The following is a 17,994-nucleotide window of genomic DNA, read 5'->3' on the forward strand; positions in this document are numbered from 1 at the left end:
GAGTTAAAACTCACACAGTTGATAACTGAACTGAAAAAAATGCCTGTGTGTCATCACAAAATTCTATACTACAGCACTAACCCTTTGCATAGTATTTTGGATGCACCATTCCAACATATAGGTCCCCTATCCCTGACCTACTTAGTCACTAGAGTTCCCTCTCCTGCTCTTTTTGGTTCTCCTTTCCCCTCGTTTGTGTAGGCACCCCCTCCTTTCAGTCTCTCATAAACATGCATCAGTTATACCAGCGGCACTGTTGTCGGAAGATAGCAGAAGACAAATGGCCTGATCAGAGAGACACGGTTTATGGACTTTTTACATTTGCAAGTGATGTAATTGAAAGGTTGCCATGCTTATTGTGTGCTATTTGGGTGTTTTCTGTATCAAAACTCAATAAAAAACAATTAAGAGGGGGGAAATGTACTAATCACATTTTGAAAGCTATTGTTGCTGGGGGAGTCGGGGTTCCCTGGATCTCTCTGTCCTAATGAAGTTTGCGACATGAAACCCTCGTCATTCTTGCCTTTGGGATAAAGGTCAATTGCTGTATTTGGCCCAGGTTGTTGCCTCTGGCTCCCTAGGGCTCCATCTGTTCAGGATTGATGAATTGCACTCGCATCGTGTTCCGTGTCAACATCAAGTGTCTGTTTTCCTTCACCCATTCCTGTGTTGCTCCTTCCAGACAAACACATTACAATTATCCAACTGTCTGTTCTGGATCTCGCCAGTCATTTCCCAATGTAGTTATTTGGTGAGGTTTGAAGTTTAAACTGATATATTCAGGAGTTTATATTCTATAAGCTAATAGGTACAACTGGAGCGAGACAGTACCCATACTTATTGGGATGGATTGATCCTGAATAACTTAGCAGCTTCAGTAATACAGTGGTACCTCGGGTTAAGTACTTAATTCGTTCCAGAGGTCCATACTTAACCTGAAACTGTTCTTAACCTGAAGCACCACTTTAGCTAATGGGGCCTCCTGCTGCTGCCATGCCACCGGAGCACGATTTCTGTTCTCACCCTGAAGCAAAGTTCTTAACCTGAAGCACTATTTCTGGGTTAGCGGAGTCTGTAACCTGAAGCATATGTAACCTGAAGCGTATGTAACCTGAGGTACCACTGTATAGTACTGAGCAGTGTTGCCTTCAGGATCTTGCCATACACACCATCAAAAAAAATTAATAAAAAATCAGGAAGAGGTAGGCCATGTATATTCTTAGGCTGCATCTAATCCTCTAGGACAGTGTTCCCCACGCTTGGGCCTCCAGCTGTTTTTGGACTACAACTCCCATCATCCCTCGCTAGCAAGACCAGTGGTCAAGGATGATGGGAACTGTAGTCCAAAAACAGCTGGAGGCCCAAGGTTGGGGAACACTGCTCTAGGATATTCTGTGTGAAATGGGAATGTTAGTAGGATGGACCTTCTGCTGGTTTTGAGGCCCTTGTCCACTACACAACAACCTCCATTGCCTGTTCTGCTACTGAGCAGCAAAGATAAAAAAAGTGCAGGGGCATAATAATCACACAGGCTGCATGTAAGTGCTGGCCTGCCTCAACTAGGAGAAGATATTAGAGAGGCTGATACAGTCAAACCTTGCCTCCTGAATGCCTCCGTTACCATACGTTTTGGCTCCCACACACCGAAAATCCAGAAGTATTCCAGTTTTTGAATGTTTTTCAGAAGCCAAATGTCCAACGTGGCTTCCACTTGAGTGCAGGAAGTTCCTGCAGCCAATCGGAAGCCATGCCTCGGTTGTCAAACATTTCAAGAAGCCAAACGGGCTTCTGGAATGGATTAAGTTCGACAACCGAGGTTTGACTGCGCAGGTCACACACTATTCCCCTTTTTGTGTCCACCCCAAACAACTGCAGGTTTGCTTGGCGAGCCTACACTGCTAAGCCAAACCACCCCAGATCATATGTGCCCATTCACCTCACACACAAAAATCAAGTTTAATGCCAAAAACAGCATAGTTCATAGGATGTATTCCATTGTTGCACCAAAACGTACCAGGCTAATATATATCCCTGGGGCTGCTATAGGGTAGGCAAAAAAGAAAATCTGAGAAATCCAACCACTCTGAGGCTGCCTCATCAACCAAGATATTAAGTGACCACCAGTTGCTGGTCACTCTTAAAACCTGAAAACAGCTGTCATCTTCCATGGTTACGCCTGGTCTAACCTCCTTTCCTCCCCCAAAGCTGAGCTTATATCCACCCAGTTAATGTTACAGAACCACATCTTTAAGCTTTTTTATTTCCATAAGATGCCCAAAGCTTCAGGTGCTGCTGTAGCCTCTCTGGTTACTTGGCAATGAATAAAAAACAACCAGCCATTTGAAAAAGTATTAATTTAATCGGCTTAAGGAGAAATTTCAGGAACATTTTGTTTGATTAATAAGCTTTTATAATCTCAACATTATAACTGTGGTTGTACAATTACCTGTTCAGTATATGATAAACATGGTTTCCCGCTATGAGCCAAAAGCTCAATTGTATTTTTTTAGTTGGTTAGTATTCTAGTGGACAAGACTGGTGAATTTCATCTAGGGCCCCAAAGTTGTTATGTTACATAGGTCTTCGCGTGTGCCCACTTCACTGCCATTAAAAACCACCACTATGATTCTAGTGCATAGACACACTTAACGTAACCTGGTTTGGTCCTTAGAATAAGAGGCACGCTCAGTGTAAAACAATTCCTAAGAAGGAAACTCAACTTTCCCACAGATTTCTGAACCAAAAAACCTATGGACTGGCAAGAACTTTGCATCTAACCTTCTAACCCCATTGCAAAGAGATGTAACAGTCAGTAACATGTTTTACAGGCTTGAACTCTGCCAAAATAGAAAATGGGTTTTAGCCAGGACCTAAAGAGCTTTTTTTAAAGCACACAACACAGCTCACATATCACCCGTGGGATTCTAGATTCTCTTCCCCTTCACAACACCACAAACTGCTACTGAAACTCCTAACAGATTTAAACAGATTGCAATTCTCCATGCATGCAAACACCACTCAAGGCCTCAGGTGTGTGGAATAAGTTTCCTGGTTCTTTGGATCCTGCCCATTACTGTGGCATTGGAGTAAAACAGTAAATGAAAATATGGCCAACTATGCCATATTTCAAACGGAATTATGCTCTGCCCAGGTATCACACTGACGGTTCAGCTACAACGCTCAAATTTTAAACAGAAAATTAAAAAATCCTAGGAATTACGTCCTGTGGGATTTGCGTCGCCCCTTATTTGAAAACACTCACAGCATTGCACTGGGAATTCAGATTGGCCAATCAGCATGCAGTGGTGTGTTGTTTTTACACATTCCCTACTTAAAGCAACCAAGAAAGGCTCTGCTTCACCAGCTTAGCATTCAATGAGAGGTTCCAATGGTTTTAGCAAGAACACAGAATCTCTAGGTCACCCCTCTCGTTTGCTTCTGGTCAGATGGAAAGGGGGCATGGAAAGCAGTACTGCATTTTGAATGCCAGCTCCTCCCTACCATGAAGCAATGCAATACTGCAGACATCTTGAACCTTCAGCAAAATGAATGGTCAGGAGGGTTCAGATTATGGCCAGGTGTCCCAAAACCAAGTGTGTGCCTCTAAAATAGCTCTATACCTGCCTCCATTTTTGGTCAACCTTTAGCACCACACTGGATACTGATCTGGAGGGTTCTCTGCCATCTCTTCCCAGATGCCACTCCTGAAGGCCAGAAGAATGGTGGCGTTGTGTATGGTTGCACATATATGGTCCTTTGGAAGCCTAGTCAAGAGTGAGTGATTCAAGTCTTACAACTTCAGTGAAAAGATGGTAGGATGTTGCAAATCACCATTAGAGAAAGCTAAATGGATGTTCTTGCGTATCCTTCACCAATACTTTTGGCCCTGTTGGTGTGTCATGAATACACTGTAAATAGCTTTCCATTTGAAAATTTTCACTTTTTAATGAGCATCTCAGTCTTTTGAATTAGCACTCACACACTTGCATATGTTTTACAGGTGCTCTTGCTAACGCTCCAAACAATTTAACCATTTCAACAAGGAAGAAAACGAAATAAGGTCTAGCAAAATAGACGTAAGTAAAGCAATTTACAATATGTTCACAGTAATCTGCAATGTATCTTTCCCCCCAAAACCTATCCACTTCTTGCAGCTCCCCCCAGTTACTTCATTAGATAGGACAGTGTGAACAAGACACAAGTTTATACTTCATGATTTGAACACTCCTTGTCATCTATTTATCTATAAACTTATGAAAAATATCCCCATAGGGCATTTCCCTGTGCAATTTTCAGTAACAAAGGGTTAGGAAACCTATAATAATTAAGTAAATCAATTAAGCACCATAAGTGAAACTACACATTTGGAAATAGAATAAACTTGGTCAGAGCAAGCAAAAATAATCAGGAAATTAAACTTTTGCTATCAAAAAGGCAATTTTATTCCCTGAAACAAACATCTGATCCTAGATATGGTGCTCATTAGGCACATGAAAACACTCTTTTTCCTATCAAAAACAAAACTGAGTACCCTGGTGTAACCAGATTGTTGCCAATGAGGATACCTTGTACACGGTTAAGAAACAAAAATCTTAATGTTGTGCTCAGTCTTAATGTTTACTATAGGTACAGACTTTAGTAGAGAGTAATTGTTCAGGCCTATCACGCTGCAATTTTTTAAAAAAAAAACTCTTGTGGATTAAATTTTTAAAAGGACTATCTGGATTGCTTTCATGAGTTCTGGTAAGACCGATAGCAAACTGACAATCGTCATGATGAGATATTATGCATTGGGTCTGTTTTGAAGGTGTTTTAGGGCATGAATGCAGTAGCTATGATTTGACCATACACTGCTTTGAGTTGACATGCTGGGTTAAGATTAAATAGCAAAAATTTAGTGGAGATTAGAACAGGATGTTTAACAGATGTATTTAAACTTCACATTTATTACCAATTGCTAGCAGACATTAACATAAACGTTATTTTGGGGGGGGGGTGAGTGTCACAATTTCAGATATTCTATATATATATCTGAAAAAACTTTAAACAAATAAGAACTGGTGGCTAAAAATGTAGGTATTTATAGGCAGAATTAAATTATTTTAACAATTCTAAGGTAGGTTCCATTCTAATGCTTTCTGATACTGTTTAGAAAAGCATGACATTTTATTTTTGTGGATTACACTCATAGCTAGGAGTCAAAATTTAAAATAGACTGTTTCAGAATGGAAATGGCCGAAACTCCAAATTACACTTCAGAATTAACAGGACCATTTGTCTACTTGGGAAATTTTGCCCTGTAAAAGAATCAGCAGGGCAAAATTATAAAAGCACTACACTTTGTTTAAAAAAGATAGTGTGTTTTTCTGTATTTAAAAATAAATGTTTGCTTTTTGGAGTCAGTAAGTATTGTTCAGAACATAAAGTTACAAATGCTATTGAGACTACACTTTGTGAACTAATGCTTTCAGTAATACCAGATAGGGGGAACTAGTAATCCAAAATTATTTTTGGGTTTTGTTTTTAAAAAAAATTGCAGCATGGCATAAATTTCATCGCCTGTTTGTTTAAAAATTTCAATAGAAAAGCTGTTTTATAGAAATATAAACCCATTTTTCATCTGCTTCTCAGGAGTGCTGCTTTGTCAAGAACGTTTCCTATGACAGAAACATTTAGTATCCGCCTTAGCTATTCTTGCACTATAGCAGGGGAAGCCATCCAAACAGGTTATCAGTTAGATTGACATCAGTATACTTTGGGCTGGTTGTGTGTGAGAAACGTTTTGGAGTACTCTGTGGGAAGTGTGCTATGAGTAAATTGTATGATCACATTTAACTGAAGAAAATTAAAGATGTAAGGAGTAAACAGCTTTCAAATTGGGTCCACGCTATATCTGGATACTGGGATAGCCATGAGACTCATAAACGATCACTTTTTTGTGTGTAATTTCACTTTGGATAGTAACCAGGCTTATAAAAGGTTCCTGTTTCCAAAGATGTTATTGGGGTCCACAAATTGTTTGACAGATTTCAGCATCCCATAGCCAACATCTGAGATGCTCTCTTTCATCCACTGCTTCCGTAACTTGCCCACTGGAAAGAAAAAGGGAAGGGGGAAAAAAAGTCTTTAATATTCACCATAATAGCAGGAGCCAATCAATCTTGTGACCATGAATGAACAAACACTGGGTGATAAATGCTTTTATTCAAAAATGAGAAATGTTTTGCTTTATTTGATTTATTGAGCCCACCAGACTATCAAGCTCATTAAGCTTGATGTACTCCCAGAGGAAGCCTGTGTTCCACACTGCCTACTCTCTTTACAAAGTATGAAATTTAGATAAAGTTTAGGCCAAGATGGTGCGTCACATTAAAAATTAAATTAAAGCTGCATATATTTTGAACGCTGTGAGCAGGATATATTGAGATACGGCAAAGGAAACACCAATCCTAAGGCTTACTCTTTTTTATATATACAAAAATATGTAGGCTTTCATACAAAGAGGCTTTTTAAATGTTGAGCACTTAAACATGCACAAAGTGGATGCAGCTGCAGGAAGTTACTAAAAAAAAAATAATCAAAAAAATTTGGCTAACAAGCCAGGAAGCACATTTCTCACAAAAGTGGGTGGTTGAACTTAAGGCTGCAATCCTATAGCCTGGAAGGATGTCCCCACTGAGCTCAATGAAACCTACACCTGAGTAAACATATATACGATTGTGCTGTTAACTATGTGTACAAGGAAGATCGCCATGACAGTTTCCAGGACTTTTGTGCAACTTAGTACTCATACTGCCTAGGATATCATAATTCAGTTTTCTGACTTCAATGATAATCTATTTTATTAATTAAAATTATACCCCACCCTTTCTCCGCCAAGGGCGACCAATAGCAAGTGATGAAACAATAAAATCAATTCAAATACAGTTGTGGATCTACAACATTCGAACATAAAAGTACAGATTTTTTTTATTATTAACCATCTTTTAATGGCTGTTAATTACTTAGGTATTTTAGCTATTGACTGAATAAGTCAAGGCAGACACCCATTTGTATTTGCTAGCTTCAACCAGGGCTCCGTTGGGAGGAAGTCCGCGATATAAATGTAACAAACAAGGGCACGATCCATTTGTATAAGGCAATATGCCACAGCCCCTGCCTCCTCCATGTATTTGCAACTAAATTCAACTCATCTTGCATGGCCCATTCTACCTAAAGTGTCGTTCAAATAATTAATGATGGGGATTACCAAAGGAGAGGAGAGTATTTTTGTTTCTTCTCTCTGAGGAATACAAACCGTGTTGCAGAGCTGACTGAACAGCGGAGGCTAGGAGAAAAAAAAGCCTGATCTGTTTTCTAAGTGCTTGGCAAAAGCACAAGCCAATTACTGGCATCAAATTCATATGGCAACCTCAAACGTATAAGCAGTGTGGTTTGGAGAGAGTATGGAAAATGCACATTTCGTTAGAAAAATACGGGCATTTTCCTGTGACCATATTCCTATTCTCCATTTGGCAAGGCTGACATTCCAAGGACGGCAGAGATCTCTCAAGTCCAGCCACCCACATTCCAGTTAGAGCTAAAGAGACAATGAATAGTCTATGCTATTATCCGCTATTATCCGTAATATTGTTTCGGCGAACGTATCCTGTGGTTATGGATGTAATTGTCTCAAGAAGACCGAAAACAACTGGTCCAACAAGATGGAGCACATTAAAGCCACAGCAGGATGTCCGACAGCTCGCATGCCTGTCTTTCCCCCACCTCCAGTAATAATGCAATTCCACGAGGGACTGAACTGATCTCTCAGCCGCTGCACCAAACAGCCATTGCATATTTAATGAAGTCGCTCACCAAGTGCTTGAAAACAGAAGGTGCTCGGAGTGCATCATTAGTTCTGTCAGAGTGATAATTTACACATCTATCTTGTCACATTTTCTATGCTTTATACTTTTGCAATAATAAATCTAACATACATTTGATTAGCGAACCGGAAAGCCAAGGGGGGGGGGGGGAGAAGCCGTACAGCGGACACTGGTGGTCCTTTATGAATGCATTTGATGATAAAAAAATTAACCCCTTTGTTCCATAAAGTTACAAGCTGCATGTCCTTAGTGCTTAACCACAACTATGTGGGCTAACCAAGGTTTCGTTTAAAAAAAGAGCAACAGCATTTTGTCTTCCTTGAGGAACAAAGAAAGAATATTTGAATCAGATGGCTCGCCGGTGTTTCCGGCCTGCAGGGAGACTTTCTCATTCCTCCCTGAACATGCCAAGGATTCTTGCATACACAGGAAGTGCTCTACCACTGAGCTAGAGATGTACAAACTTCCTGTCCACCTGGCTGCATAAATCCATGACTTCTCAGTGAGTACTTTCTACTAGCGAACTCCCTTGGACCATTCTGGGATAGCTGATATGTGATGGCTATTTCACAGATCCAAAGTATCTGTTCATGCAGCATACACTGGGTGATTGGCATATGATTCTATGATTCTAAGTGTCAACCAGCATGAAGGATTCATGCTGTGTGCCTTTAATCTAGATCTGCTTCTGTCTTGTAGGCTTTTTGCCTGCAAGTCAACCTGTAGCATAGTAATTGAGTATTTTTTGCAATAATTAGTGCAGAGCCTATCATGACTGACAGGCTGCATTTAGGCTTATTTGCAGTCCTGACCAGTTATCCATTGCAATACTTGCTTTCACCTGCCTTCCCTGCCTCTTAATATCATTAGCTGGTCTGCTCTGATGTCATAGTTAGGTGACTTGAGACTCTAAACTACAATTGCGGGTTGAAAATGCACAACCACCATTTGTTCAATTAACCCATAAATATCACCTAAATGGGGGTAATGGCTTTTAACCACAACCTTGTGTGCTCAAATCAGCTTAGCAATATGTTCAATGGAAACAGGCACAAAATGATGAAGCCTAAGACATTTTAATCTAGGCATGTCCAAAATCCTCTTTGGGGGCCTAGTCCTGGCCTGCCAGTCTGTTTAATATGGCCCCTGTGGCAGTTTATTTCCTGGGGTAAAATCCTAAAGAAACCCTCAACAACTTAATCCTAAAAAAAAAAAAAAAAGGTCAACAACTTTGGCCGGCCCTCATGGCCTTTCACTTCATCAAATTTGGACACCACTGTTAATCACTAACAGTATTTAAGAACCTAGAACTTTTGGTAGATTTTTGAGAGCCTTTTCACCACACATGGTGTTTTCCTTCTGGGCACTTATACTTGTACTACTCCAGCATCAATGAAAATGTGTTATAACATTCTGCTATGCTTAGCATAATCTGAGGGGTGCAATTCAACCTCAAACTCTTCCAGTCTGTGCAAGCACTGCAGCTTGCCAGATGTTACAACGCACACACACTGTTCTAGGCATTGTCCCAATCCCTTCCCCAGGTCAATTTTGGGAAGGGGCAGGGAGGAGAGGACTATTGCAGAAGGAGAAGTCCTTGCTCAGGGCTTCCACTGATGGGACTGCTTAGGTGAATCCCCAGCACATATCTGTAGACTGGTACCAGCAACTGGCAACACTGAGCAGCCTGTGGCTAGAAATAAGACTTGCTAATGCAAGTCTTAGACATGGAAAGGTCCACAATCCACATTCCCCTATTTTTCTGGCATTTTGGAGAATAGTGATGAGGGCATGGAAGGGAAGAAGAAAAAGTCCAGACTGGCTCTACATGGGAGGGTGGAAAGTACACCCTAGTTGCCCCAATCGATGAAAATATTCTCCCACTGGATGGAGAGGAGAACATATCAGCGCCTGGACCATTGGATGGAAAAAGGTAAGGAGAATTTCGCTGAACATTTTGCTTCAAGCCCTTAGTTGAAACTGCATATCCATTATGCCATGTTCTCTCTATCATTAGCTCTTGTTGAAGGTTGGCATTCAATGAGTTTTAGGTTAAACGAGCTACCTATATACTTAACCTTTTTATTGTACTTCATTGGTTTATTTGTGAAGGTTTTTTTTGAAGCGACTTCTCTTAAGTGTCTCAAGTTTTGTTTCCACAGCAGGTGGCTGCTCCTCAGGAACGTGTCCCTTAGAGTGAACAGTTGCTGCATGTGGAAATGGTAACTATTTAAGTTTCTAGAATAAACTCTGCTGTATAAACTATTCGGTCCCTTCCTTAAAACAACAAACACCATGAAGATTGAATTAAACAGGCTTTATATTCCTTGTAGCCCCAAGTCTCAGACTACATCTGTTTTGTTTGATACACAAAACCAGAGTTAAAATAGCTCCATTTATCACAACATGATTGTAGGCAGACTAACCAGGCTGTCTGTTTCCAGATAGTGAAAGCAACTGTTATTAATCACAATTATAGGGCAAACACTGAAGAGGAATTGCATCAATATTCTTCCTCACAGAGGAACTAAAAAGCAATGCTGGGAATGTCATGGGAAGGCCTGAAGGTCAGTAAATAATAATAATTTTTAAAAAAGGATACAACCAGTTTAATCCTGAACAGTAAACTCCAGGAACATTAAGATACACAGGAGGAATTTAACACACAATATTAGATCAGATCACCACAGAAACGCCATTGGCATAGCGGGGAAATGGGAGTTTCACAGAGAAAGATGTGAAAAACAACAGATACGAAGTGGAAGCATTTACTTCCTGGTTTTCGGCGTTCGAAAACCAAAACGTTCAGCAACAGAGATGTCCGAAAACCGAGGTACCACTATACACCATTCTAGCAAGTTCTCCCACGCTCAGTTTTTGCAACAGTATTGCATGCCATATTTCTATCTCTGGGATCAGGACAGGCAACCGTAAGACATTTTGAATATACTTATATATTTATCCTGATGCATAGAATCATAGGATTGTAGAGTTGGAAGGGATCACATGGATCATCTAGTCCAGCCCCCTGCAATGCAGGAATCTTTCACCCAACATGGGGCTTGAACCCATGACCCTGAGATTAAGAGTCTCACGCTCTACCGACTGAGCTATACTGTTCTCAAACACATGTACAGAAATTCTCTAGGCTCAGCCCGTTGGGTCTCATCATGTTTCTGCTGTGTGGTGCTCTCTGCTGCAGTGTCAGGCTGTACCCTTGAAGGGCCAGAGGAACCAATGAGACAGCAGGGGCAAGACACCCACATAGCCTAACCCCAAACCGAATACTGCAGCCTTGGAACAGTCAGTGACGGCTTAGGCAGCTCAGGGTATACTACTACCTTCCTTCCAAGACACTTCCTTCCCACTACACCCTCGCCAGTCATACGGACAGCACAGGGTTGATAAAGAACTGTCAGACCACTGGTTTTAGCAAATTGCAGTTATAATGATGGCATATAGGAAAGGAGGGAGACTAGTGCCAACTAGCTACCGATGCTACCATATCAACTTGTGCTCAGAAACCATTAGGGAGTCCATGCAGATCCAGAAGCACTGGCTTAATGTGCTCCTGAGCCACCTTCCTGATGCAAAAAGGTTTTCATCGGCAGCCCCTTGGCTGGCGGCAGGAGAATATTTCTTCTGACAACCACTTAAAATAGGCGTTACCTAGAGCTGGAAGTATCGGTCTATTTCTAACCACTTAGTTTCACAGATTAGTTCAGTCATATGTCTGCTCCATCCCGTTTTCTACTACTTAACTGTGTCGCAACATTTGGAGAAGTGTGCAATCTGAAGGATAGCTATGTGTTATGGCTCTGGGTATTAGGGCATGAAATGCAAATCAGATCAGTTCGCTTTAAAACACAGACTGAACCAAACTCAGGATCATCGCAGAAGTTAACCACGTCAAAACCTTGAAAGTCGTGTTCATAATAAGTCTCCCAAAGCTCTCCTGCATAACACGAGTAGCACCGCAATGCTAGGTTTAACAGAAACAGGTATCAAACACTGCTTATGTAAGCAACTGGAAGCATTACCTCCATGATGATGTGACAGGCTTCCTCCATTGGCAAGGATTTCATCTCTAGCTGACATCTAAAGAATGCAAATAACTTAATTAGTCACTAAGCTCAAAGTTGATGTAGCAATCTGGACAATTACACACCTTTCATTCGTTTTAAATACTAGCAAACAAACAACACAATGCAATCGAGATTATTTACGCATTCTGCCAAGTTTAGAATCGGCTTGCGTATATTGCAAAATAGTTGTATCCCACCCTCCTATTGGGGGAGAGGTTTCCACTGCACGTTACTGGAAGTCTACATAAATGAAGGAGGTACAACTCCTCTCAAAGGCTGGCAAAGATAAGGAAGCATCTCAGCTTGGAATGTTGACATATACAGGGTTGGAGCCATCTACAAAAAGGGCTCCTTCTGTTCGTGGAATTGAGGAAAGGGGTGGGGTGGGGGACAACAATTCCACACACTTCTCCTTGCTGACCTTGTTCTGTAGGTTTCCCCAGCCCTCTGGAGCAGCTTCTTGGGGTTGGGGGGGTGGGAGCAATCGGCAGAAACTGTTCCCCACTTTTTCCTGGTGGGAGGATCTCATGAGTGGAACCTCTGACCACAAGGTGTCTGCCTCTAACTTGCAGTTTTACTTGTTATGGTGAATGAGTTACTACAGCCAAGTATTACATAACATGAAAGCGACAAAGAGTTACAATTACCTCTATTTCTTCAAAAACATGAACAGGGTCGCTTAAGCCTCTGTAGTTAAAGCCCAAATAGAAATAGACACAGGCGCCAGCATCGTAGGTCTGCGTCACCCTGTGAGTTGGTTTTTTAATATATAAAAATGGTATTTGTTAGATCAAGTACTACACTGTTCTATACATAATAACATAAGCCGACCCTGCTGGATTAGGCCCATTGAGTTCAGCATCCTGTTCTCACCGTAGTTTACAAGATGGCCGGGGGGGGGGTAGCCTGCAAGGTGAACATCAGCACAAGGCCACCCGTCCATCTGCGATTCCCAGCAACTGGTATTCAGAGGCCCATCACCTCCTACTATGGAAGCACAACATAGCCCTTGTGGCTAGTAGTTGCTGATAACCTTTGCTGAATGCTCTTTCCAAGATATCTAATTGGGTGCCCATCACCGGTAGGCGCAAGCTCCATGATTTAACTATGCACTTGCTTTTATCTTCCAACATTCAGCTTCACCACATGCCCAAGAGTTCTAGTGTAATGAGGGAGAAAAACCTTTCTAGATCTGCTTTCTCTGTGCCACGTATCATGTTATGAACTCCAATCCCCAGGACCGTTTTGCCCTTGTCTGAACTTTTTTCAACTCTACAATATACTTTTTGAGGTGCAATGACCAGAAAGGCACAAAAGCTGCCTCTTAAAAAACAGAACCCACAATTTCGTTTCAACACATTAAAATACTCAAGGTGCAAGAAGGGGAAGGACTATGCTTGAAGTTTAATTGTACACTCCTGACGAAGACCACCATGGACCATAGCTGTCAACGTTTCCCTTTTCTTGCGAGGAATCCTATTCGGAATAAGGGAATTTCCCTTTAAAAAAGGGAAACGTTGACAGCTATGCTATGGACAATGGGAATATGAGATAGTTTTACTAGGTAAAAATGGCTATCAGCACTCACTAATAGGGCTAAAAGGGGGAAAATAGCAATGCAATGAGAAATACAATTCTGATATATATTTTTTACCTACGTACACTTCTGCTTCACCAATGCCATAATGTACACGCTGTTACACTTTGGTATTTGCATATGTACAGGAAAAAAATGATAAGCCACCAATCCATGCATTGGGTAGTGGGAGAGGGTGGATCTATCAGACAGTATGGTCGTGGTGTCCCAAAACCAAGATCTGGCCCTTTCCCCCCAACCACCTCAAATCAAAAGAATATCAAGACTGCTATTGCCCTTAATTTAGACTGATTTCATTCAATTTCATAGGCAGCTGAAATTTAATGTGTCTTACCGACAGGAAACGAAAGGTGGGAACTGAACGCCTCTTTCTTTGCATTCTCTTACTATTCTTTCCTTCACATTTCGGCAAAGGTCTAGAACCCTGAAACAAAATATAGCAGAGAAGTCGAAAGAAATGTCCACTTATTTTGTGTACATATTTATTAGAGATTTATGTGAGATTTTTATTGCATTTCAGTAGGGGTTTTTTAAAAACAATTTATGTTAAATTGAAGCACATTTTGTTTCGTTAAAAGAAATGATTCTAAGTTTAAGTCTGTTGTGCAATTTTATCTGTCAGCACTGTAAGTTTATAAGTGTTAGGGAGCCAAGGTTAAATTCAGCTTGTTTGCTTTAAAACACACGTTGCCAGAAAAGAATAAAGTTTAGTAGGATTCTAAATGCAATGTTTAGACATACTAACGTTTGCAATGCAAAAAGAAAATGGCCGCGTTTACAGAGGAAAAGAAATGTAAAAAGTCACATAGCTCTCCAGGACTAATGGAGGAAGAGCTTTGAACACAGCGCTGGTGTGTGTGTGTGCGCGCGCGCGCGCGCGCGCTGTATTTCCTTGTTTCTCAAAAACATTTCTTTCTTTGCTACAGCTGTGGCATCTATTGCAATATTTTGCCCAACAGCTCACCACTTAGGAATCCTCTTCTAGTTAGGTGTATCTACTGCATAATCTGACAAAGCAGATACTGTATATTTCTGCCAAGCTCCTAACGTTAATCCTGCAACAGATAACATGGCCCACACTTACTTTGTAAATGCTCCTATATAAGATGTCGATGGGCATGGCTTGCAAACTGTTTGCATGGGATGCAAGTATTTCCAGTGAACTAAATCTGGAACATTTGTTGTTTCAAAACTGCCATGATCCTGAAGGAAGTCAAAGTTACGTAATGTATGGTATAGATACAGAGAACTTCTCACAAATGGAAAGCCTAATCCAGAAAATTGTGTTTATGCATGTTGTAGGACATGAAAATTGTATTTGGAAATTGATAACAGTTAAGAACAATTATGCATGTGGAACATGATGAAGCTCTAGATACTATCTAAGCCCAACGGCCTCCTAGAATTGTAGAACAATAGGACTAGATTTGGATGGTCTTCGGAAAACAGTTATGTATACAGGAAGCTATTCACTTGTTTATCAGCTGAGAGAAATCAGCTGTTTTCTCAATATATTCTTGGATAAAAATCAGTGGCTTGTTTAATTCAACAAGAACCCTCATTAGAAATTCTACTGCTAAAGTAGGTCACACATGGCCTGAAAAATGTATAATCTCACCTTACTAATTTTGGAAAACCTTAGTGACCCTTTTCATATGGTGCACAGCTTTTACAACTTCAGACAATGCAAAAACAGAAAATGCACTGATTTTACCTGTCCCAGGGAACAGACGTTTCAAACGATTCTCCTATTATATAATGATCCATGCCCAAGTCCTATAGAGGAGATCATTTGCAGATTAGAACTCCTAAAGTTATGTATCTATAGGCCTCGAACCTGCTATTTTGTATAATTACAGAACCCAAAACATTCAAGTGTATTAATATTCTGAGAATATTAATTTGTCAAAGAGACCTAGCATACTCCCAGGACCTACTGCGTAAATTTGTTTATTCTACCAACTACTTCAAATTGCTAGTCTTTTCAGCCTTTAGACATCAGGAACACAGCTGACATGTTATCAGGTCAAGTGTTTTTTTTTAATCAGGAAGAGATTCGCCACTGAGTTCCCAAAGCAGACTAAGTGATGCACTGGGTTTTGAGAAGGAGGCGTAAGGCTCTGCCAGGGTCCTAGAGCCCTCCTACCTCCTTCCCCAAACTGGAAAAGCACTAACTGGGCCTTGGGAAGGAGGAGGGACAACTCTAGGACCCTGTCTTCCCCTCTCCTCGATAACAGCGCAATGGTGGGGTCAGATTTGCTGCCGGAAGCAAATGGCCTCACCTCACCTCATTGCTGGCCTGTTCCTGAACAGTGCCTACTGACCTTCATATATCTACCTAATGAGATGCTCAGGGCTAGGTAGCTGAGAGATCTTTGTTCAAGCTGCTTTGGGGTGGGGTGGGGGGAGAGAATGTGGATAGACCTGGATTCAAACTTCCTCCCCATCTAATCCTTCCCAAACTACTAAAGCTGACCGATTCATTTGTCATGGGGTCGAAAGCATCCTGTAGGCAAAACTCTGCAACTGCACTAATTTTTAGGAAGTGTAACAAGAAAGCGGAGTAGCCCAATATGCATGTTGTTCTTTTGTATATGAAAAAACTCTGAACCATTAAAATATGCAACAGCTCCCCCCCTTCCTTGTCTCATATACACAACAGCACAATACATAATGGGAAACTGAGTTTTTTTAAAAAATAAATAAAATAAGAGACCTACCCGAAGGTAAGCAATGACAAACGTTAGCATGTATCCTCTCTGTCCATTGTCTTCTCCAGCTGCCAGACCACTATAATTTAAGGACAGTAAAATATCATAATACATCAGTTATTCCTATGGCATGAAATGGTTTACAGCAAGGTTGTTTCCAATCAAGAATTTAGGCAGGTAAATTAAGTTCCATTTAAAATGCCCCATTTTAATTGATTTTTATGGAAGCTGCTCTGGGAGCCATTTTGGCTGAAGACTGGGGTACAAATGCTCTAAATAAATACATATTAAGTTTAAATGTGTGTGTATTTGAGAAGCTGACCCAAAAAAATAACAGAGTGGCAGGACAGCCTAAACTCATTTTCTCTGAAGAAAAAATAAAATGCAAGGCTTGTAGGAACAAAATATCAAAGTGACAGGCAGTCATATCTCATTTACTTTTATTATTTTAAAATTCAAGTAGCAACAGTCACCTCTACCCTTCTGATTCTTGGTAGTTTGCTAGGTTTAAAGAACAGGCACATCTAATTTAGATTTTGTCCAGCTTCCCTTCATAATCCTCATTTAGTTTTAAAAATAGAGCTGAGGCCTCCTGGAGATCCGAAAGAGACAAGAGGGAGAGATTTTTGCTACCTGGCAGTTTGAAATAAGACTACCTAACTTCTTCTTTCTTTGGCGATCACTCATAGCCGAGTAAGATTGTCTTTCCATACACACGGTTTTAACAATGAGTCCGTAAGTGACTGTGGAGGCCAATTCTGGATCCACACGTCCTTCCACAGTGGGGACATTGGTTTCCAGGCGGAAGTTGATTGTGGTGTGGATTTGCCAAGCGTGCCTTCATCCTAACACATTTCTCCCTTGCGTCCTGAGTTCAAGCGTCTTCAAAGCCCATGACACCTTTGGTAAAGGCTGTTCTCCAACTGAAGCGCTCGCAGGCCAGTGATTCCCAGTTGTCAGTGTTTATACTGAAAACAATCATCAGGCATCCGCACAACATGACCAGTCCAATGAAGTTGATGTTGAAGAATCATTGCTTCAACACTGGTGATCTTTGCTTCTTCCAGTACACTGGTATTAGTTCGCCTGTCTTCCCAAGTGATGTGTACAAATTTTCGGAGACACCATTGATGGAATCTTTTGAGGAGTTGGAGATGGCGTTTATAAGTGGTCCATGTTTCACAAGCATACAGTAAGGTTGGTAGTACAATAGCTTTGTAAACAAATGTTTTGGTTTCCCTGCAAATGTCCCGGTCCTCAAACACTCTGCACTCGGGAGAAAGCCGCACTCGCAGAGCTCAGGCGATGCTGGATTTCAGCATCAATGTTGGCCCTTGTGGAAAGATAACTGCCCAGGTAGGAGAAGTGATCGACATTTTCCAACGTTACACCACTGAGTTGGATTTGTGGCGCTGCAGAGGGGTTATTTTGTACTTGTTGGTGCAGCACTTTGGTTTTTTTGGATGCTGAGTGATAGGCCAAGATTTTCGTAAGCTTCTGCAAAGATATTTAGGATGGTTTGGAGGTCATCCTCTGAGCGTGCGAACACTACGTTGTCAACAGCATACTGAAGCTCTATGACGGAAGTTACGGTAACCTTACTCTTTGCTTTCAGCCTGCTCAGATATAGCAGCGTGTGATAGAAATTGTGAGAGAAATGTCCGCTATTTTCAGCAGCATTTCCTTTTATTTAAGAGCTTTTCTCAAATACCAAATGGTAATGAATGAAAAACAGC

At 41.0% G+C, this 17,994-nt stretch overlaps 1 protein-coding gene across 5 annotated transcripts in view; it reads right to left on the reverse strand.

Annotated features, from left to right (window-relative positions):
* Positions 1–3,919: 3,919 nt before the first annotated feature.
* AGPS (alkylglycerone phosphate synthase) overlaps positions 3,920–17,994 on the reverse strand; it is a 52,349-nt gene continuing 38,274 nt past the window's right edge. For 3 of the 5 annotated variants that reach the window (XM_053410043.1, XM_053410066.1, XM_053410073.1), the window contains exons 15-20: positions 16,268–16,337; positions 15,262–15,323; positions 13,882–13,971; positions 12,598–12,697; positions 11,906–11,963; positions 3,920–6,092 (exon numbers count right to left, since the gene is read on the reverse strand). In XM_053410043.1, the coding sequence (XP_053266018.1) occupies positions 5,971–6,092; positions 11,906–11,963; positions 12,598–12,697; positions 13,882–13,971; positions 15,262–15,323; positions 16,268–16,337 (502 nt within the window). In that variant the 3' untranslated portion in view covers positions 3,920–5,970. Of the gene's footprint in view, positions 6,093–11,905; positions 11,964–12,597; positions 12,698–13,881; positions 13,972–15,261; positions 15,324–16,267; positions 16,338–17,994 lie in introns of those variants that run through there. The other 2 variants (XM_053410052.1, XM_053410057.1) reach the window with 2 other exon arrangements.

The sequence above is a fragment of the Podarcis raffonei genome, chromosome 1, assembly GCF_027172205.1.
Source record: "Podarcis raffonei isolate rPodRaf1 chromosome 1, rPodRaf1.pri, whole genome shotgun sequence".
NCBI lineage: Eukaryota > Metazoa > Chordata > Lepidosauria > Squamata > Lacertidae > Podarcis > Podarcis raffonei.